This window comes from Lithobates pipiens, unplaced genomic scaffold (assembly GCF_037356315.1).
Source record: "Lithobates pipiens isolate NorthernLeopardFrog02 unplaced genomic scaffold, aLitPip1_a1.2 Scaffold_13, whole genome shotgun sequence".
Classification (NCBI taxonomy): Eukaryota; Metazoa; Chordata; class Amphibia; order Anura; family Ranidae; genus Lithobates; species Lithobates pipiens.
Genome location: NW_027507718.1, coordinates 42,249,854 through 42,273,799, shown reverse-complemented (window position 1 = coordinate 42,273,799; position 23,946 = coordinate 42,249,854). Strand labels below are relative to the sequence as shown.

The 23,946-nt window shown below is 43.2% G+C and overlaps 1 protein-coding gene across 1 annotated transcript in view; it reads left to right on the top strand.

The window, feature by feature from the left end:
• The window catches only part of BRD10 (bromodomain containing 10), a 76,378-nt gene that overhangs the window by 5,062 nt on the left and 47,370 nt on the right, over positions 1-23,946 (top strand). Inside the window, exon 2 of the mRNA XM_077475052.1 lies at positions 14,019-14,219. Coding sequence (XP_077331178.1) covers positions 14,019-14,219 — 201 coding nt within the window. The remainder of the gene's footprint in view (positions 1-14,018; positions 14,220-23,946) is intronic.

Sequence of the window (23,946 nt, the reverse complement as noted above, 5' to 3'; positions counted from 1 at the left end):
GGCAGACTGCTCCTTCCTTCTCTTTTCTTATCCTCCTGTGTGTGTGTGTGTGTGTGTGTGGGGGGGGGGGGGGGGGGGGGGGTGCTTCCAGAGCCTGTTTATTGATATGCTTAGTTTGGACAGGTGTTGCACATACTAGCATAGGCTCCGGTGGTGGGTACTTTTTAAAAAGGTTCTTAGATTCATTTTTTTTTTTTTTTTTTTTTTTTATCCACAGGGTGTTTTTGTAATGGGTATTGTCTTCAGTGGAAGTAATGTGCTGGCATTTGTCATTTGATTTATTTCAGGACAGCCCACAAGCCCAGAGATGGCAAAACAGGGACATCCAGAAAAAGGTGCCGATGTGCATGTCAGGACTGTATAGACAAGCTCATCAAAGGAGAAACAGGCCTTATCCTCAGGTTTTATGGACTCAATGAAGAAAGTGATGAAACAGACTTTACAGTCCTTTTAAACCCAGAGAGCAGGAGGCTCTTGCTGAACCTATCCCATGTACTTCTGATACCAGTACTAGTAATAGGCCAATGGTCCTGACCCAGGCAGAGGCAGCCCACCAGCAAAGGAGTATTGGAGCTCAGAGCCTGAGGAGGGGGACTGTAATGAGCAAAGACCCAGCAAGGTTCAAAGATCATATTTTTTTTTTTCCCTGCAGAGGAAACCGAGGAACTATTAAAGGCTATATACGACACCCTGGAGCTGGAGGAGCCAGAGGACCAGAAGTTGTCTGTACATGACCTTTTTATATACAGGCCTTCAGCCTAAGCAGAGCAGAACCTTTCCGGTACATATGTCCCTAAAAGAGATGGTACTTCAGGAATGGAAAAAACTGGAAAAGCGTGTCATCTTCCCTAAAAATTTGAAAAGAAGGTTCCCCTTCAAAGAGGAAGATACAATATTGTGGGAAAAGTTTCACACAATTCTTCCGAAGGATGTGGAGAAGGCAACAGCTATGTGTTCCCTCCTACAGAATATGCTGGAGGAGAAGGTGATGAGCTTCAGCGCCCCCCCCCCCCCCCCCAACCCTAAGAAAAGGGCAGTTTTACTCTCACATTTGTTTTGATAAAAAAGACATCAGGGAAATTGCGACTCATTTTGAACCTGAAGCAAGTGAATATGTACGCAAAGTACAGACGATTCAAAATGGAGTCGATTTACACCACCAGAGCTTTGTTAACCCCTGGCGTCTTCATAGGCTCATTGGACTTAAGAGACACCTATCTTTATGTCCCCATTCAAAAGGAGTCCAGGCAGTCTCTCAGGTTTGCAGTGAAGAAGGGGTTCAAGACCCTCTATTTTCAGTTCAATGCTCTGCCCTTCGGATTGGCGTCGGCCCCATGCATCTTTACGAAGATTTTGGCAGAAGCTCTGTGGATTGGACTTCATATATTTCCCTATCTGGACGATCCACTGATCTTTGCAGACTCAGCAAACGAGATGAAACAGAACCTGAGCAGAACTTGGACACCTTCGGCAGCTGGGGTGGCTGGTAAATCAGGGAAAGTCTCAGTTAGTACCTACTCCAAAGTATAGTATTCCTAGGACACCTAATAGACTCAACTACATCCAAAATGTTTCTGACAAAAGAAAAAGGGGCAAAGATAATTTCAGAGGTGAGCAGCCTCTGCGTATGTACAGAGACCTCAATTCAGGGTATAATGAAGTTCTTGGTTTGACAGCAGCCATCTCAGGAGTCCAGTGAGCATAATTCCATACTCAAGCACTTCAGGCGTTCATGTTTTCTGTCTGGGATGTAAGGAAGGATATCTTCAGAGGCAGATAGATCCCGCAGGAAGCAAAACTCTCAATAGAGTGGTGGTTGATCTCTGCAGGTCGACTTTGGTCCCAACACAATCCTCTGGCAGTCACCATGGATGTCATCATTCAAGGGTGGGGACCCCATTCAGGTGCACAGATGGCCCAAGGAGTCTGGAACTGGCAGTCTCTCCTCCAATGCAATGAAGCTGATTGCAGTCCTAAAGGCTCTAGTAGTCTTTGGTCCGACTCTGAGGGGAAGATGAATGCAGGTCCTTTCGGACAATATTACCACAGTAAGTTACATCAACAAGCAGGGAGGTACAAGAGTCCCAGGTCTTATGAGGATAGCAGAAAAGATCATTTAATGGGCGGAGGCAAATCTTTTATCCCTGTCTTCAATCCAAATAAAAGGGGAATTAAATACTCTGGCAGATATCCTAATCCGGGAGACTCTGTCTCAGACCCGATGGTGTTTGAATCATACAGTGTTCGAACAGATAGTGGGGAATCCCACAAATAGACCTTTTTGTTACAAGGCAAAACAGGCAGGTGGAACAATTTTTCTCCCTACAGAGAGATCAACTGGGTCTGGGCCTAGATGCCCTATCCCAGGCCTTTTGGAGGCAAATCTGGTGTATGCATTTCCACCTTTTTGCCCTCATTCCAAAGATTATCTGGAATATGAGTGTTGAGCACAAAGCTTATCCTGATCACACCATTCTGGCCAAGGAGGTCTTTGTTCTCGGGACTACTAAGACTCAGCATCTCAGAGCCTTGGAGACTGCCTTACAGGGCAGACCTCATATCAGGGAGAGGTGAATCATCCAGAAGTAAGCTCTCTTTCTCTGACAGCCTGGCTTCTGAGAGGGAGCTATTAGAGCAGAGAGGGTTATCAGCAAAAGTAATCAATACCATTCTTGGCAGTTGGAAGCCCTCCACTAATGCAATTTACAATAAAGTCTGGAAAAAAATGTGGGGCCTGGTGCCTGCTCAATAACGGTGTCAGGAGCCATGATTCCGGCAGTCCTAGATTTCCTCCAAGCCGGAGCATATCTAAATCTGGCAGTCAGTACCCTTAAGGTACAGGTATCGGCTCAATCTAGCTTTTTAAATCTGACTATCGGAGGAGCCACTGATCAAAATCATATCTTACATCCATCAGCCGTAATTGGGTCCCCAAGTCAAGGAGGATCCCTCCCTGGGACTTATCCACTTTGTTGTAAAGTCTTTGTAAAACACCTTTTGAGCCAACAAACTGCCCATAAAGCTCTTAACCTTTAAAACAGTTGTTTTGGTGGCTCTAGTCTCTGCTAGGAGGGTTGGTGAGATACAGGCGCATTCAGTGACTTAGCCCTTCTGTATCATCTTGCAAGTCAAGATTATCCTCTCGCTGGTCGGCAATTCTCCCCAAAGTTTCGTCTAATGTCCATAGGTTGGAAGAGATTGTGATACCATCATTTTGTGCAATTCCTAAAAACAAGGAGGCAGGATTTAATAAGATGTCCGGAGATGCTTGATCGCTTACATAGAGCTCACCAAGAAATGGCGACGTTCCACCAGCCTGTTTGTGTTGTTTGCAGGTTCAAACAGGGGCAAAAGGGCATCTAAAAATATTGCAAGGTGGATGAAGTCAGCAATCGCGGAGGCATACAAAGCAGCATCTCTTACACCTCCATTAGGAATAAATGCTCATTCCACAAGAGTGGTTTCTATTTCTTGGGCTGAATTGGCAGGAGTGTCTCCCCTCCAGATTTGCAAGGCCGCAGCCTGGTCCAGGTTCCAAACGTTCGTAAAGCATTACAGACTGGATCTGCTTGCCAGCCAAGACCATTCTTTCGGCAGGAAAGTGCTGCAGGCTGTGGTCCCGCCCTCATCAGGTAGTCCTATTTTGTCCTCTGTAAGCTGTCCTGGAAGATGACTTGGAAAAAGTGTTAACTACTTTTTCCAGGAATCTTCCAGGATGGCGTCGGTTCCCTCCCTTCTTGGTTGGTGATTAGCAATGCAAGACAAAGAGTAATGAAACAAGTTTCTTTTATTTTATTTTTTATCTTCAGTCTTCTCCTTTTTTTTCTACATCCATTCAAAGTGCAGAATGTATCTAGCCTGTCCAAGCTCACAGAAAGCAGGGGGAAGGGGGGGGGGGGGAGGGTGCTGAATTTACAGCTCAGTGAGGAGAGCTCAATGAAAGAAATGGACACACAGAGCTGGGGCTCCCTTCCCTCAGCTTTTTACCTCTTGATGTAAAAAAAAAAAACTTGTCAGAAGTGGCTCATATAGATAGCAGAGGAATGTGGCAGCAGCCTGAAATGACACGTAATGCATTGGATTGAGACAAGTGCTTTGTTCATATTTCATGTCAGAGGTTTACAACCACTTTAACACTGTGGCTGATCATAAATCTCTGGTTATAACTGCTGCAAAAATACTCTGATTTGGGCAATGCATGGCTCCAATTGCCCCTGTGAATGAGTCCATAATCAGACTATGGCTGCTTTTTTTATGGTTAGACTTTTATCAACTTTTGTTTTTGATGTACAGTGCCTTTCAAAAGTATTCACCACCCCCCCCCCCCCCCCCCCCTTTTAGTTCAATGTTTTTTTTTTTATCTGAATTATGTGATGGATCAAAACACAATAGTCTAAGTTGAAGTAAAATTATATACTTTATGTATTGGCGTATAACACTCACTTTTTCACCCTGAAATCGGGTGCAAATTTGTGTGTGTGTGTGTGTGTGTTAGTTATACGCCAATACTGGAATTTGGGCCACCGGGGGGCGGGATGAGTGCCCTCAGATTACATACAGTGAGAATCTCCTGTTCACTCATTAGCCTCTGTAATTGGAAGTCCTGCATCCTGGGCCAGCATTGGACCACTGTTCTGTCTATCATAGAAGCCGGTCCAGGAGATGGAACTTTGTATTAAAGAGGCAGAGTAAATAGGAGATTCTCACTGTATGTAATCTGAAATGTAACCTTTCAGAAGTCACAATTGGTGAAATGATGTCCATCTGTGTGCAATCTAGTTGTCACATGATCTGTCATTACATATACACGCTCCTTTTTGAAAGGCCCCAGAGGCTACAACACCTAAGCAAGAGGCACCACTAACCAAATGCCATGAAGTCCAAGGAACTCTCCAAACAAGTAAGGGACAATGTTGTTAAGTACAAGTTAGGGTTAGGTTAAAAAAAATCCAAATCTTTGATCCCTAGGAGCACCATCAAATCTATCATAACCAAATGGAAAGCACATGGCACAACAGCAATCCTGACAAGACGGCCGCACACCAAAACTCACGGACAGGGCATTAATTAGAGAGGCAGCACAGAGACCTAAGGTAACCCTGGAGGAGCTGCCGAGTTCCACAACAGAGATTGGAGCATCTGTACATAGGACGACAATAAGCCGTATGCTCCATAGAGTTGGGCTTTATGGCAGAGTGGCCAGAAGAAAGCCATTCCTTTCAGCAAAAAACAAAATGGCACGTTTTGAGTTTGCAAAAAGGCATGTGGGTGACTTCCAAAATGTATGGAGGAAGGTCCTCTGGTCTGATCAGACTAAAATTGAACCTTTTGACCATCAAAGAAAACGCTATGGCTGGTGCAAACCCAACACATCACATCACCCAAAGAACACCATCCCCACAGTGAAACACGGTGGTGGTAGCATCATGCTGTGGGGATGTTTTTCAGCAGTCGGGACTGGTAAACTGGTCAGAGTTGAGGGAAATGGTGCTAAATACAGGGATATTCTTGAGCAAAACTTGTACCAATCTGTGTGTGATTGGAGGCTAGGACGGAGGTTCACCTCCCAGTAGGACAATGACCCCAAACACGCTGTAAAAGCAACACCTGAATGGTTTAAGGGCAAACATGTAAATTTGTTGGAATGGCCTAGTCAAAGCCCAGACCTCAATCCAATAGAAAATCTGTGGTCAGACTTGCTATTCACAAGTGCAAACCATCCAACTTGAAGGAGCTGGAGCAGTTCTGCCAGGAGGAATGGGAAAAAATCCCAGTGGTAAGATGGGGCAAGCTCATAGAGGCTTATCCAAAGAGACTTGGAACTGTGATAGCCGCAAAAGGTGGCTCTACAAAGTTTTAACTTTAGGGGAGGTGAATAGTTATGCACATTGACTTTTTCTGTTATTTTGTCCTATTTTTGTTGTTTGCTTCATAATAAAATAAAAATCTTCAAAGTTGTGGCCATATTCTGTAAATTTTAAATTATGCATTTCCTCAAACAATCCATGTTAATTCCAGGTTGTGAGGCAACAAATCACGAAAAATGCCTAGGGGGTGAATACTTTTGCAAGGCACTGTACCTGGAATGGATTCAAACTGAAAGTTTAGTTGGGTTTTATAGCTGAACTCTGGAATTGGGCTACATTCACACCAGAGATTTAGCCCAGTGCAATTTGCAGTGGCAGGATTCTTCTGATTTCCTCTAGCTTAACTGTTTAAGAGGAAAAAGGGATGGGGAAGAGAAGGTAGAGGGGGGAATCGGGTAAATTGAGTTCAGTTTAATCCTAAAAGTCTAAGCCCTTGTACACACGGTCGGACATTCCGATGGACAATGTCCGATAGGACTGTGTTGTCGGATAATCCGACAGTGTGTGGGCTCCATCGGACTGTTTCAGTCGGAGTATCCACGGACCAAGTTTTCCAGCTGGGCTATAAAATTTTCCAACAACATGATCCGATCGGACTTTGTCCGATCATGTGTAGAGAATTTCGATCGGACAAAGTGCCATGCATGCTCAGATCAAATTCCTAGACCAAGGCTATTGGCTACTAGCCTGAACGTAGTCCTGTCCTAACGAAATAACATCATCACGTTAAGTACGATCGGATTTTCTGACAACTTTTGTCCGACTTTGTGTATGCAACAGTTTCGGACAAAATCCAACGGATTTGGTTGTCGGAATGTCCGACCGTGTGTACAAGGGCTAAAAGTGTAATTTGGTGGCAGGGGAAAAAAAAAAGATTGTCAAGATAACCTGCTCTAGAGTGCTTCTAATTTGACAAAGTTTATCTTATAATTCGAGAGGTCAGCGCTTTGGCTTCATTAGACAAATGAGGTGGGGGAGTGGATGTTTCTTCATCTTGTTTGTGATTACTTATCCTGGCCATTTGCTGCAGCCTGCAACTCCCTGGAGGATGGGAGAGCCAGGGAGCCACCACAGGCTTGTTGCAGGGTGAATGGGGAATGGCCCTTCTCACTTCAGTAAAAATGGGTGGCTGTAGAGCTGCCCTGATCATTTTTATTTATTGAGAAATCGATCGCTGGCTGTGGGGCGGGTTGCAGCTGCAGTCATGTGCTTGACCACTTGCTGTGTGTGGTGTTTTTATTTTTATTTTTTTTTAATTTTTTTATATTGTAGTAGCGCAAGCAAGTGGGTTAAAAAAAATAAAACCATAAAATGCAAGATCAAGCACTCTGGCATAGTGTTTTCCCATCCCCTGAAACTTTTTCTCTCCCCTTTTTGTTCAAGAAGAAAAAAAGGGAGAGAAAAAGTTTTAGGGGATGGGAAAACACTATGCCAGAGTGCTTGATCTTGCAACTTATTGATTTATTTTTTTAACCACTTCCTGGCTGGCCGCACTACTGCATTATAAAAAAAAATTGCTCTGTATGTAAATGACGTATAATTTTAAGATAGTATATCAGATACTGTCATTGCATATATTATCTACATGTGGCTATCAGAATATGTGTGTGTATGTATGTGTATATATATATATCTCTTTCAATGCAATATAACACAAAATTATATTAAAATCAATTTGCATGTATGAATAGGTGAACATTTCAACAAACAAATATTAGTTTTATGAACCCAATGTGAACAAATGGTGTACGGTAATATCAAAATAGTGTTAAATCAAAACAGTCTTGTGAGGGGGTGTATCTAAAACTCTGTGCAATAGTGCACCCCCAGGTGAATGACCACCACTGTCCCCTTAAGGGTAAACGCTCGCCTTAACCGGTTCTGGGTGGCATGTCTAGGCTGGATGACGTACCTGTAATTCATCAAAAACCACGTGACACAAAAAATTGCAACAATGGCTGTTTTTTTATTCTCTAGGGTCTCTGCTTTAAAAAATAAAAAAAAGTCATTTTATAGCAAAGAAAAAAAGATTACACAGACATTGCTTCAAGTCGCGTCAAAACCACACTCACTTTTTAAAATGCCAAAACTGTTTTCATGAATTACTGACATAAGGCACGTGAACAGCGCTGTACAGAGCCAAATTACTATACAACACTACAGTCTTCCAGCTCATGCTCAATCCCAGGATCACTAAGATCTACATAACTTGTTTTGTCATGTGTGCTGTCATCAGGACACAAAATATTTATATATACAGTGGAGGAAATGTTTGATCCTCTGCAGATTTTGTAAGTTTGCCCACTTGCTTAAATGGAGGGTCTATTTATTTTATTTTTTTTGTCATAGGTGTACTTTAAATGATAGAGGCAGAATATCGACCAAAAATCCAGAAAAAAATTATAAAACAAATGCTATAAATATTCAGTGAGTGAAATAAGTATTTGACCCCTGAGCAAAACAGGACTTGGTGGAGAAACCCTTGTTGGCAAGCAAAGACGTAAGACGTTTCTTTGTAGTTGGTGACCAGGTTTTCACACATCTCAGGAAGGATTTTGGTCCACTCTTTACAAATATTCTTAAAATCCTTAGTTTCTTGGCTGTCGCTTGGCAGCTCAAAGTTTCAGCTCCCTCCGTAAATTTTCTATAAGCTTAAAGAGGAAGTAAACCCTGATGGGTTTACTTCCTCTTTTTTTCCCTGCAAAGGTAAAGCATAATGGACTACTATGCATCGCATAGTAGCTCATTATGTGTCACTTACCTGACACAGGAGCCAGCGAAGTCGCCGCTGTCCCCTGTAGTCCGCCGCATCCATCTTGCTGGTGGCGTCTCGCAGCTCCGACGAATGACAGCTGTGAAGCCGCAATGACGTCACTCCCGCGCATGCGCACGGGAGTCGCGTCTCGCAGCTCCGCCGCTGCCATTCGGCGAAGCCGCGATTACATCCCTCCCGCGCATGCGCACGGGAGTCGACAAATTAGGCAAATCCATTCTTGGACTTGCCGCATTTAGTGCGCCTGTGCGCCGCTGTGTACGGCGCATGCGCCGTAGACAGCGGTGCCCATTTTCGGGCAAATATCTCCTAAACCATATAGGTTTAGGAGATATTGCTTGGACCTACAGGTAAGCCTTAATCTAGGCTTACCTGTAGGTCAAAGTGGTCTGAAAGGGTTTACTTCCTCTTTAAGGTCTGGAGACTGGCTAGGCTACTCCACAACCTTAATGTGCTTCTTCTTGAACCATTCCTTTGTTGTTTTGAGTCATTTGTCATGGTGGAAAACCCATCCACGACCCATCTTCAGTGTTCTGGCTGAGGGAAGAAGGTTCTCATCCAATATTTTCCAATACATGGCCCGGTCCATTGACCCCCTCAATGTGGCAAAGTCAGTCTGTACCTTTTTTTTTTTTTTTAGTAGACAAACAAACCCAAAGCATAATGTTTCCATCAACGTGATTGACTGTAGAGATTGGTGTTCTTGGGGTCATAGCATTTCCTCCAAACATGGCTAGTCCAACTCCTTCATTGGCATGTACAGTCATGCCAATGAACATCTAAATAAATCAGAGAAGGATTAGGAGAAAGTACTGTGGTCAGATGAGACCAAAATTGAGGTCTTTGCCAATAACTCAACTCGCCGTGTTTGGAGGAAGAAAAATGCTGTCTATGAGCTTATGAACACCATCCCTACAGTCCAGGACGGAGGTGGAAATCTGATGCTTTGGGGCTGTTTCTCTGTTACAGGTATAAGCCAAGTTTGTTGCATTGATGGGCCATGTATTGTAAAATATTGGATGAGAACCTTCTTTCCTCAGCCAGAACACTGAATATGGGTCGGGGGTGGGTCTTCCACCATGACAATGACCCAAAATATTGCGCCAAGGCAACAAAGGAGTGGATCAAGAAGGAGCAAATTAAGGTCACGGTCTGGCCAAGCCAGTTTCCAGACCTTAATCCTATATTAAATTTCTGGAGGAACGTTAAACCACTTAAACACTAAACCTTTTTCTAAAACTTGTTTTCAACTCAAAGTCGACATTTGTCAGGTGTTTGATTACGCGGGTCTCCTCCTGACAGAATAGTCCAAGCCTGGGACTGTCCCAAAAGAGATATGCAACATTGTACCCACCGCGCTGCCACAGTGCCAACACAGACTAGAAAATTGGGGGAAGAATCGGTGTAGAGTGGTAGGCACTCTGAACCACGCGTCAGAATTTTGTAGCAGGTCTCTTGGACTCTGATAGCTATGGAGGACTTCTGTGCAAAATGAAGGATCTTCTCTTTCTGGGACTCAGTGAATTGAGTATCCAGGTCCGATTTCCATCTGGACAGAAACAGAGGGTCAAAACTGTCCGCTGGCCGATTCAAAAGGGTGTAGGTTGTCGAGAGACTATGGCAGATCGGTTCCACTCGGTGACAAATGTTTTCCAATTCCGTGAGTTTTCGAGATATACCTGGTATCTGCAGACATCTGCAAAGAAAGGTACGTAGCTGGAGACCACTCCAGAAGTCCAGCAGGGGGGTCAGAGACAGACACTCTGGGCGAGGAGTACAGTTGACCGTCTGGGTCCACAAAGTCGCAGAGATGGAGCCGTTTGCTCGCTTTCAGACGTTGGAAGTGGGGGTTCCGGAGGCCAGGTACAAACTCTGGATTACCCAGGATCTGTATCATTGGGGAGGGGGGTGGTGACACTGAAGAGTGTCGGAAGGCGTCCCTAGCCACCACCAGTTTACTGCCTAAGGTGGGGTAATCCATGAGGGCTTTGGGCAGAGATGATGTAAGCCATGGCCAACTCCTAGCTGTGCTGTTGGAGTCTTCTATTTCCATGGCCGCCCAGTGTTTTGCCGCTACGTGGCAGTACCAGTCCACCATTCTCATAAGATGTGTCGCCCTGTATTAGGCTTTCACACCAGGAAGGCCCACTCCGCCCCTATGCTTCGGGAGAGTGAGTAGTTGAAATTGTATTCGTGGCCTGCGATGAGACCAGACGACATCACAAAATAGTTAATTTGCTTAAACAAGTGGATGGAAGTCTAGGGAGCACCTGTATCAAGTACAACACCATTGGCAGCATAGTCATCTTGAGGGTGATACAGCAGCCAAACCATGTTAATGTGAGGGAGTGCCAGTGGAGGAGCTCAGTTCTAAGATGAGCAAGCAGTGGGGCGAAGTTCGCTGAGTACAGGTTGGTGAGGTCAACACCCAAATAATGTATAGCGTTAGTTGCCCAGTGGAAGGGAAACATTGAGCTTAATGACTTGACCATCTCCTTATCTACTGTAATACTGAGAATGGATTATTTGGACAGATTCATTTGAAAAAAGGAGAGGGAGCCATACTCTTGCAGGAATTGCAGTACATTTGGGAGAGAAGTGGAGGGATCCCTCAGGAAGAACAGATCATTTGCAAATGCGGCTACCTTGTGCATCCCTGATGTTTTTTTTTGGGACCTGAAAATGGCAGAGTCCGCCTTCACTGTGCACAAAAAGGGCTCTAAAGAGAGTATAGATATCAATGGGGACCGAGGACAACCCTGCCTTGTACCGTTATGAATATTGAAGAAATCCAGATGTTGTCTCATTCACTTTAACTGCGGTTGTGGGGTGGGAGTATAGAGGCAATATCCGATTCGGCATAGATGATCGGAGACCAATATGTTTGATGGTGGCCCACATAAAGGTCCAATTAACCAGATCAAAAGCTTTGTCTGTGTCCGTGGTCAGCAAGAGAAGAGGCTGGTTTGATGATTTACCTGCGTGTATCAGGTTCACTACTCGAATGGTATTGTCACAAGCCTCTTGGAGAGGAACAAAGCCTGCCTGATCCCTATGGATGAGGCTCGGGATATGTGGGAGCAATCTATTGGCTAGAATTTTGGTGAACAGTTTCAAATCAGTGTTTAGGAGTGCTACCACGCACATTGCAGTGGGATCAGAGAAATATAGATCTCTGCAGCTATTACCTTTTTGTGCCACCACCTCCTCCCTTTAGAATGTAAGCTCTATGAGCAGGGCCCTCCTGTACCTTTTGTATTGTACTGTAATTGTGTTGTCTCCCCCTATACATTGTAAAGCGCTGCATAAACTGTTGGCGCTATATAAATCAATAATAATAATATAGGCTCTCAGGGTGTTTAGCGGGAAGGTTTCCCCTTCTGTGATAGAATTAAAGGCTGAGACCAGAGGTCGTGAGATTGTCTTTCTTAAAAAAGGCCTTACAGTAAGGCCATCAGGGCCGGGGGCCTTTTTTGGTTTTGAGTGGGCCAAAGCGACACCCAGTTCCACAATCGTGATACACTCTTCCAGCTCCTCTTGTACTTCAAGAGAGAGCGAGGGCATGCTGGAGGAGGTTAGATATGACTGCGGGGTTGTTCCACCATCAGAGGGGGAAGCAGTATCTTAAGTTGTAGAGGCCTTCATAGAAGCACTTAAACTCTGCTGACATATCAGGTGAAGTAGTCAGCCTCTGACCTGAGGGGGCTATGATGCTGGAAATGTAAGTTTTCATGCGAGGACCAAGCAATGCCCACGCAAGCAATGTACCTTGTTTGTTTCAGAATTTTGTACATTGTAAACGAAATGTAAGTGAACAGCGTTCCTTGTGGACTCTCAGGAGATCTTGATAGGTGAAGCGGGCAAGAGCGTTCCAAATTACGTATCTGGGTAATAAGTTCTTTCGTACGATGAGTTCTCTCTCTTTTAAGGCAAGCTCCTCTTCTGATCAATGCTCCCTGGACAAGCGTTTTTATGGTCCTCCCACACCACCAATGGATTGGTAACCGAGGCTTCATTGATCTAGAAATACTCCCGTAAGGTGGTCAGGAAGTTGGTGCAGATCTCTTCTGATTGGAGCAGAGACTCATTTAAGTGTCCATGATGGAGGGGTCTGGGACACTGGTCCCAATTGGAGTGTCATGTGGACCTGAGCGTGGTCGGAGAGGGAGATAACATCAGTAGAGGTTGGCACTACTCTAGCTAGGTCTTTACGTTATGAAAAGATAGTCAAGCGGTGAGTGGGTGGGATGGACCAGGAAAAAAAAAAAAGGAATAGTCACAGGTCTGTGGATGTAGCAACCGTCAGGGGTCTACCAGGTGCAGAGTTTATAGGTCTGTCTTCATCCGCCAAAGGATGGAAAAGGAAAGATGAGAGCAGCCCCGCGAGACATCCAGTAGCGGAGGGGAGCTGAAACTTTGTGTTGCCATGCGACAGCCAAGAAACCTTAAAGCTTTAGAGAAGATCTGTTTAAAAAAAAAAAAAAGAATGGACCAAGATCCCTCCTGAGATATATGTGAAAACCTGGTCACCAACTACAAGAAACATCTTACCTCTTTGCTTGCCAACAAGGGTTTCTCCACCAAGTACCAAGTCATGTTTTGCTTGTGGATCAAATACTTATTTCGCTCACTGAACTGCAAATTAATGTATAGCATTTGCTTTAGGGTTTTTTTTTTTTTTTCTGGATGTTTGGTTGATATTCTGTCTCTATAATTTAAAATAAACCTGTGATAAAAATTCTAGACCCTTAATTTCTTTGTATGTAGGCAAACATGCAAAATCTGCAGGGGATCAGATACTTATTTCCGCTAGTGTGTGTGTGTGTGTGTGTGTGTGTGTGTGTGTGTGTAATGTATGTATATATGTATGTATATATACGCAGCACCAATTCGTACACCTTAGCAACAATTTTGTCACATTGTGCTTGCAGCCTAATGTCATTTTGGCTCTTTATTCAAAATTATTCATACAACAGTCCCAATTATTGCAGACAGCACTCACCCAGTAGATGCAGATATGAAAACAAAAGTCCGATCTGCAGCAATGTACCGCCTTCCTTCCTGCCTTCCTTCCTTCTTTTTTTTTTTTTTTTTTTTTTAATATTCATAATTATTTCTTCAGCACAACAAGTTTGGATTCCACAAGGAAAACTATTTATACATACAATATTTAGCACAAAACCCATCGCTGTTTCTTAGTACTGTATTTGTTGTGTGCTCTTATTCAAACAATTTCAGTTATGTTTTTTTCATTTGCAGTGTTTCTTAGATTCCATTCTAGATATATAGGCAGCAGAAATACTAATGTCTATTGTGTCCTACTTAAATCAGTCTTTGATTCCTGTAAATTGATGGATGTATATATTTCAATCTTGTAGGAGCTTTCGAGATAGAACATTGCTAACTGCATCATCTACAAGTCTCTGTGGAGTGGAAGAAGATAAAGCATCAGAGTGCGCATTAACAAGACGGAGATCGTCTGCAAGAAGTTTAGCCAGTGTTAACGCAGGAGCAATGGAATCTGTAATGGTGCAGGTTCTAAAGCAAGCTGAGTTTTTAAGAGCAAAAGAAGAAAAAAGGTATAAAATATATTCAGTAATTGGGTGACACATTGAAACTTAAAGAGGGATTCCACCTAAAAAAAAATATTAAAAGCCAGCAGCTATAAATACTACAGCTGCTGACTTTTAATAAATGGACACTCACCTGTCCTGGGTTCCAGCGATGCCGGCAGCTGAGGCCGATCGATCGCTCGGCTCTCGGCTGCTGCCGTCACCATTCTAGGTGAGGGAATCAGGAAGTGAAGCGAATCGGCTTCACTTCCCGGTTCCCTACTGCGCATCCGCGAATCGCGCAGCGCAATAGGAATTGTCCGCGCTGTCACTGGGACCCGTGTGTGTCCCAGCAGACAGTGCGGCAGGACAGGAAATGACATAGACTCCCACGGGAGTCTATGCCCGGAAGTGGGTGTAAATACCTGTCTTTGACAGGTATCTCCATCCCCCTCCCCCCTGTAAGGTGCCAATTGTGACACCGGAGGGGGGGAGGGTTCCGATCAGCGGAAGTTCCACTTTAGGGTGGAACCCCGCTTTAATTGCAATCAGAAACCTTGCAGGGTTTATTTTTTTGTAAATATAAGATTGTACAGTCAGGTAATGCAGTGCATTCAGATCTTGACCTGTTCTATCAACCGCAATCTTCCTTAGACCACTTTCACACTGGACCGCTTAAAAAAAAAAAAAAAAGCGGTAGGGTCCTTTTTTATGCTGCACAGTGTGATGTCATGAGCCATTGACCATTTACTCCATCACAGACTGCAGCAGCAGATCTGCCAGTCACCACTCCCACAGGCTGAAATTGAAAAGAGACAGAGAATACTAAGCTAGGTGAGTGATTTTATTTCATCTGGCAAATGATAAAGAGGAGGCGATTCTATAAATAGGGACACCTGTTTAAAGAGAGTATTCCCTTTTAAGTTGGGAGGGATTGACGGGAAGCTAAAGAAAATTTCCCCTATGAGTCACAGACAGGAACAAATAAAAGCAGATCTTTTATCCATTTCCTATTCTACCCAAAACGTAAAACAAAACAGACCTACTAATAATGGTATTTCCAGGAGTCAGCTACCTAAGATGATTGACTCCACCTTCAACTGGGAATGCAAACCAAAAAAGTTGTCTATGATCTTGTCGAATGTGTCTCTTAGCTGGAGCCTGATGACTTATCCTATTATATGTGGAAAGGATCACTTCTTTAATTCATCTGGCTATGGAATCTTCAATGCACGAAGCCCCTTAACCCCTTGCCGCCGAGCGTACGCTGATGTGCGTACTCGGCTTTCGGGGGTTATACTGGGATGATGCCCGGTACTGTTTTTTTTAGAGCCGGCGATCGGCTTTCCAGCTATAACAACCGATGCAGCTAAAAGCCGCTCGGCTGTTATACGGGAGGAGTGGGAGGAGACCTCCCGCCACTCTTACCAGGGCTCCCGTTCCATCGGGAACCCCCGATCAACAAACCGCTCCTAGGGACAGACTGGAATGAAGCCGTAAGCAGCTCCAGCCGCCTAATTGTAAATACGGGAGCGACGTCATGATGTCACTTCCCGTTTACTCGGCTGGCAATGACGCTGGTTTAAAAAAAAAATATACAGTATTCAGAATCACCAAAAACGGCAATCTGAATACTTTGAAGTGCAAAGGAGGGATTGGAGGTCTTTTAGACCCCCGATCCCTCCATAAAGAGTACCTGTCACAAGGGATGTTTACATTCCTTGTGACAGCAATAAAAGTGATCAAAACATTTTTTTTAACTAGATGCTGACCGCCGGCCGTCAAATGACGGCCAGGCGGCGCACCTATTGTGGTGGGAGGCCGTCATATGACGGCCTCCCGTTTAAACAGGGAATGCGTGCGATCACTAAAATGTAAACAAACCGCGGTAACGAGATGTTACCGGGTTGTTCTCCCCCTCACACACCGATCGCGTGTGAGGAGGAGATTGCGGTAACATCTCGTTACGGCTTAGTGTACACCAATCACACTGATTGCCTGCCTCCCCCCCCCCCCCCCAATAAAGAGGACCTGTCACCAACCCTCATAGTACCTGTCAATCACAGTCCATCAGAGTACCTGTCAATCACAGTCCATCAGAGTACCTGTCACAGTCCATCAGAGTACCCGAGTACCTGTCACGGCACATCAGAGTACCTGTCACGGCACATCAGGGTACCCGAGTACCTGTCACGGCCCATCGGGGTACCCGAGTACCTGTCACGGCCCATCGGGGTACCCGAGTACCTGTCACGGTCCATCTTAGTACCAGAGTACCTGTCACAGTTCATCTGAGTACCCGAGTACCTGTCACAGTTCATCTGAGTACCCGAGTACCTGTCACAGTCCATATGAGTACCTGTCACAGTCCATATGAGTACCTGTCACCGCCCTTCAGAGTACCCAAATACCAGTCACCAAACCATCAGAGTACCTGTCACCAGGCCATCAGAGTACCCGAGTACTTGTCACCAGGCCATCAGAGTACCTATCTCCAGCCCATCAGAGTACCCGAGTACCTATTTGCAGCCCATGTCTCATAGAATATACGTTGGGGTGTTTGCTTTCCAAAATGGTGTCATTTTGTGGGTAATTTCACTGTCCTGGTGGTCCAGGACCTTCAAAAGTGTGATAGGTAGGAATGAAATTAGATGTGTCATTTATGCTCCTAGAACGCCTGAACGTAATACTTCAATGTTCAGCCTCTCTATGTGGCCAGGCTGTGGAAAAGTCCTACACATGTGGTATCGCTATACTCGGGAGGAGTAGCAGAATGTATTTTGGGTTGTAATTTTTGCTATATACATGCTATGTGTTAGAAATATATTATACATTGACAATTTTATGTAAAAAAACAAAAAAACAAAATGTGTTTTAATTTTTTTCCACATATTCCAAAAACTTCTGGAAAAAAATTAACTATTCAAAAGACTCATTATGCCTCACAGATTATACGTTGGGGTGTTTGCTTTCCAAAATGGGGTCATTTTAATGGGAAATTCCACTGTCCTGGTACTCCAGGCCCTTCAAAAGTGTAATAGGTGGTTGAGAAATGAGATGCGTCATTTTTGCTCGTAGAACGTCTGAAGGTACTACGTCAATGTTAGTGCTCTGTATGTGGCCAGGCTGTGTAAAAGTCTCACACATGTGGTATCGCCGTACTCGGGAAGAGTAGCAGAATGTATTTTGGGGTGTAATTTGTTGTATGCATATGCTGTGTGTGAGAAATAACCTGATAATATGACAGTTTTGTAAAAAAATAAAATAAAAAATAATAATAAAAAAAATAATAATAAAAAAAGGGGTCATTTGGGGGGTATTTGTACTTTCCTGACTTGTTAGTGTCTCAAGAAATGAGGTACACCTGATGTACTGAAGGCCTGATCAGATATGATCAATTTTTAGTGATTGGCACCATAGTTTGTAGACTCTATAACTTTCACAAAGACCAAATAATATATACTAATGTAGGTTATTTTTACCAAAGATATGTAGCAGTATAAATTTTGGCCAAAATTTATGAAGAAAAATTACTAATTAGCAAAAATTTATGACAGAAACAAAGAAAAAATGCATTTTTTTCACAAAATTTTATTTTTATTTTATTTATAGCACAAAAAATAAAAAACCCACTAGTGATTAAATACCACTAAAAGAAAGCTCTATTTGTGCGGGAAAAAGGACGCAAGTTTCATATGGATACAGTGTTGGATGACTGAGTAATTGTCATTCAAACTATGAGAGCGCTGAAAGCTGAAAATTGGTCTGGTCAGGAAGGGGGTGTAACTGCACTGTATTGAGGTGGTTAAAAAAAAAAACAATTTATTTTAAAATAAGAGAATTTTTTTTTTTTTTAAAGTGCCCCCCATCGCTGCGAGCTCACGCAGCAAAGAAAACGCATACGGAAGTCGCGTCCGCATATGTAAATGGTATTCATGTGAGGTATCCCCGCGATCGTCAGAGCGAGAGCAATAATTCTAGTACTAGAACTCCTCTGTAACTCTAACCTGGTAACCGGAAAAAAATTTAAAGTGTCGCCTATGGAGATTTTTAGGTACCGTAGTTTGTCGTCATTCCACGAGTGCATGCAATTATAAAGCGTGATATGTTTGGTATATATTTACTCAGCGTAACATCATCTTTCACATAATACAAAAAAAATTGGGCTGATTTTACAGTTTTCTTTTTTTTTTTTTATTCATGAAATTGTCCCTTTACCCAAAAGTTGCGTTTAAAACACCGCTGCACAAATACCGTGTGACATAAAATATTGCAACAATAGCCATTTTATTTTCTAGATTCTCTGCTAAAAAAAATAAAACAAAACAAAAAATATATATATATAATATACACACACACACACACACACACACACACACACACACACACACACTCAGGGGGTTCTAAGTAATTTTCTAGCAAAAAATACGTTTTTTAACTTGTAAACACCAAATGTCAAAAATAGGCTTAGTCATGAAAGGGTTGATCTAGCCAAGAAGTAGAACTGGAAGATGACAACCTTCTAAACTCCTTATGCCACATACACACATCGGACTTTTTACGTCAAATTCTGATGATTCTAGAAATTTAACATGTTCTAAATATTTCTGACAGAACCAATTCCTATCGGGAAAACCGCTCGTCTGTATGCTGTTCCGACGGACCAAAAGCACCGCATGCTCTGAAGCAAGTACGAGTCGGTGTGGTAACACTAGCGTTCGTAATGGAGCTAGCACATTCCTCACGCAGCAAATTCTGTGATCTTTTTATGCAGCGCATTCTTTTCTTTATAATGCTAGAATAATGACGTTATTTTGCTGCTCATATTCACACAGAGTTCTCACAAACTTCTTTATTATTTCTCCTGATCTCATGAATAATATTGTATTTTTTAAAAGCCCGATCTCCATAATAATCTTCTTTCATTTTTATTTCATCAATATCTCCTTCTTCTTTTTTTTTTTTGTGTCAAGTTACCACAATAACATTATTATCTTGTATTTTTTTATTAACCTCAAGGATGTTGGTGTCCCTTATTAATTTGACATTGTCTTTTAGAAAAGTATCTGCCTACACAAACTGTCCTATTTTGAAGAAAAACACACAGGCAAGTATTTTCATAAAATAAAATCTCCATTTTATTCTGGGTCACAAAATGAAGAGAGAAGCAGCGCTGGAGAAACTTTTGTAATTTGTGAAGCCTTTTGGCCCCCAGGGCACTCATCAAGTCTGTGGAAAATAAAATTGGTAGCTTGAGGAGTCCATATAATTTGGAGCACAATCTGGTCCAGGAATCCCAGAGATTAGGACCAGCAGCAGATGACATATCTGTCCCCAGGCTGTGGCACTAAACCGGCCTGCGTCTTCTGCCAGACCAGACTGAAGCCAGGTCATCACTTTCTTCTCTTCACTGCAGCCTTCCCGCCAGCCTTCATTGTGCCTCTGGTGGTGGACTTGTGGCAGGAGGAGGATGGGCGAGCTCATATATGTGGCTGTTCTCAATCAGCTGGCCCCTCAACCCCTTCTGAAGGGCCTTTAGCAATTATTCCCACAGAGGAGGCGTTGGCCCACCTCCAATTTCAGCAACCTGGTTGCTAGATAGCAGCTATTGGCCTCTTCAGCTTCGGGGAGGCACCTGTGATTGGGTGAGGCTCCTACTGGGCCCACTCACCTTCTGGCTGACACTGGGCCCTGCCCTCCTCCTTGCTGCCACTGGGCACGGCCTCCTCCTGGCTACCACTTTCCAGACCCTCCTCCTGGCTGAGCTCATCCTGTGTATAAAAAAGGGACATAGTTTTAGTTTTTAATTCATCAATCACACATAATTTTCAGCTCATGACTTGTAAATTGAATCTTAATTTAATAAATAGAAAAGACTATCATTCTGACCCCAGAATTTTTCGTTCTTGTCACATTTTTGGCCCCTACTGTGTATTGATATGTAAATCACTTTTCTTTTTCTTTTTTTAAATCATTCATTTGTTATCAATTATAACATCTAGTTAACATCATTTAATATTATGACAATAAATATGTCTAAAAATAATATACCTGGCTCCAGCTGGGCACATCCACTTCTTCCAGGATGGAAGGCCCAGGTTGTTCCTCGTCAGCCTCTGCTGGGGTTGAGGGAAGGGTGGAGGGAAGGTTGCAGGGAATGGTAGAAAGAGATTCCCTGGCTTCAGTCTGGTCGTACAGAAAACGCAGTTTGTTGAAGTACCACAGCCTGGGGACATACACTTACGCTGCTGATGCGCCTAATCGGAGTGATTTCTGGATCTTCTTATGCTCCTTCTTATACATGTTCCTCAAGATCCCAATTTTTCTTTCCAAGAGCACGATGGTTGCATCGGGGACCCAAGTCTTCACAAATTCCAGAAGTTTCTCCAGCGTTGACCTCCTAGCTTGTTTATTATAATATAAGCTGTTTCACCTCCCACAAATTCCTCATCTCCCTGTACTTGTCAATGATACTGGCCATAAATTCTGGGTCCTTAAAGTGATTCATATTTTCTGTCAGACAATACACAAGACAAAAACACTAATGTCAGCCTAAAATCTCATAACCCTTTCATGACTAAGCCTATTTTCTGACATCTGGTGTTTACAAGTTTAAAATCCGTATTTTTTGCTAGAAAATTACTTAGAGCCCCCCAAACATTATATATATTTTTTAGCAGAGACCCTAGAGAATAAAATGGCGATTGTTGCAATATTTCATGTCACACGGTATTTGTGCAGCAGTGTTTTAAACGCAACTTTTTGGGTAAAGGGACCATTTCATGAATTAAAAAAAAAAAAAAAAACTGCAAAATCATCCCAATTTTGTATAATGTGAAAGATGTTACACCGAGTAAATATATACCAAACATGTCACGCTTTATAATTGCATGCACTCATGGAATGGCGACAAACTACAGTACCTAAAACTCTCCATAGGCGACACTTTAATTTTTTTTTTTTTTTTTACGGTTACCAGGTTAGAGTTACAGTGAAGGTCTACTGTTATTGCTCTAGCTCTGACGATCGCGGTGATACCTCATATGTGTGATATGAAACATAGTTTCATAGTTAGTTAGGTTGAATAAAGACACCAGTCCATCCAGTTCAACCTGAGTGAGTTTCTACAATTGTCCCTATCCCTGTACATTACACACTCACATTGGTTCCTACCCTCAAGGAGCCCACAATCCAAGGTCCCCATTCATATACTAGGGCCAATTTTGGACAGAAGCCAATTAACCTACCTGCATGTCTTTGGATTTTGGGAGGAAACCGGAGTACCTGGAGGAAACCCACGCAGGCACAGGGAGAACATGCAAATTCCAGGCAGGTAGTGTCGTGGTTGGGATACGAACCAGCGACCCTTCTTACTGCTAGGTGAGAGTGCTAACCACTACACCACTGTGCTGCCACTGTTTACATATGCGGGCGCGACTTCCACATGCGATTTCTTTGCTGCGTGAGCTCGCAGGGACAGGGGCGCTTTAAAAATGTTTTTTTTTTGTATTTGTATATTTATTATTATTATTAAAAAAATATATATTTTTATTGCTGTCGCAAGGAATGTAAACATCCCTTGTGACAGTAATAGGTGGTGACAGGTCCTCTTTATTGCACTTCAAAGTATTCAGATAGCCGTTTTCGGCGATACTTTTTTAAAACCAGCGCCATTGGCAGCCGAGTAATCAGGAAGTGACGTTGTGATGTTGCTTCTGTGTTTCAATCAGGAGACTGGAACGAAGCCATTTCTGGCTTCGTGCCAGTCTGTCCCTAGCCACTGGAAGTGGCGGATTGTGGGACAGGAGGCCCGTTCAGAGCGGCGGAGGGGGGGAACGTCGTTTAGCCGCATAGGTTGTTATCCCTGGAAAGCCGATCGCCCGCTCTAAAAAACTGTACGTGCAGCTGTGGGCATCATCCCGGTATAACCCCTGAAAGCCAAGGCTGCACATCTGCGTACACCTGGAGGGAAGGGGTTAATCTTATCCCAATATAGGCCTCAATCTTTAAGCAGTATAGGCCACTGATGTACCAAAGTTAAGATTTTACCATCGTTAGAACGTTCATCCTCCTTCCTCAGCACACCGAACTTACGTACGACATAAGCATGTTACTTTATATATACTGCGCAAGTGTCGCCCGCCCCTGATGTTCTTTCTAGTGTATTCCCCGCCCCTTCTCTTCGGTGCGCAGTAGGAGGGACATGGAGACACAGCAGGTGTCTGTCAATAATTCCAGTAATGAGGAGGAGGGCAGCCCGGAGGCAGAAACGTCCCGATCCCGGAGGCGAAGATTTAAGGCCTCAAATATGACCTTTTGGTGAGATGGTGGACATCTTGAGGAGGAACCACTATGATGGCAAGAATGTGAGAAAGGACAAAATCATGATAAAAGTTGTGAAGAGTCTGCACACAAATTTTGGGGTACGACGATCAAAGGAGCAAATAAGGAAACGCTGGTCAGATCTGAAACTGAGGGAGCTGGATCAGTATAGAAGGATCAAGAAAGTGCTTAGAAAAAGTAAGTAGTTGTCGTGTGTTCTGATTCTTATTATTATTTGCATGCTGCGCCATGTGATTTTCTTTACTGTAGGACATTTTAAAATGGCAAGTTTCAGGTTAGTGGGCACAGTAATCGGTCGTTCATTAAATACGATGTTTTGGGCAGATGCAGGTTAAATACATTTGGTCATGCCTAAATATCTGTGTGCTAAAGTATACCTTTTGTTTCATTCTCATAGGGGACCAAAGACTTGGAGGACACCACTCAACCAAGGACGCCAGGAACCCCCGCACCTGACAGCAGGGGAACTTTCAAAAACAACACACCCCGGGGATCTGGAGGAAATGGGCGAACTTGTCACCACAACAGGTGAGTGTCTGACACCCCAGCTTCAGGTAATATATGTATGCCTGCATATTTATAATACATGTTTTTCCCCACATTTTTAGGTGATTTGCTGGTTGTGGAAGAGCAAGCTCAAAAGTTTACAAGTGAAAGTGCACAACTCCTAATCCAGGACATCATAAGAGAAAATGGAGTACTGTCCGTGAAACTTTTTCTATTTGCACTAACACAATTTTTCAGGACAAGATTTTGGGGTATGTCCCCTTCTTCAAGGTCCAAGCAGTACTGATTCAAAACTTTTTTTTTTTTTTTTTGTAGAATGTTAACAAAAAACAAACAAAAAAAAAAAACACAATCTCTGAGGGAAAGGGGAAAAAAAAACACCTACACATCATTGGTAATAAAGATAGCAGTAGAGTTAGTGAGATAAGACAAAGGGAGAGCTATAGACTGGAGGGGGCGATGCTAGTCACAGAGGGGGTGCGTCCTCACCAAACCCCAATGAACTGCTAAGGATGTGACACAGCTGATCAAATTAATTCTTACGCACAACTACTTCACTTTCAATCATGACCTCTATCTCCAGTGTATGGGTACTGCTATGGGAAGCAAAATGGCATCCCAATATACAAACTTATTTATGGGTGACCTGGAGGACAAATTCCTGAACAGCATGCAACAAAAGCCATACAGATATCGCTATATTGATGATATCTTCTTGATATGGACTGAAGGTGAAGAAAATCTAAACAAATTCTTCTCATTGATCATCACTTTTCACCCATCTATCAAACTAAAACTGGACTATTCGAATACACATGTCAACTTCCTAGACACCACACTATACATCAGGAATGACAAGCTTCACACTTCGATATACAGAAAACCGATTGACCGATGCAGCTAT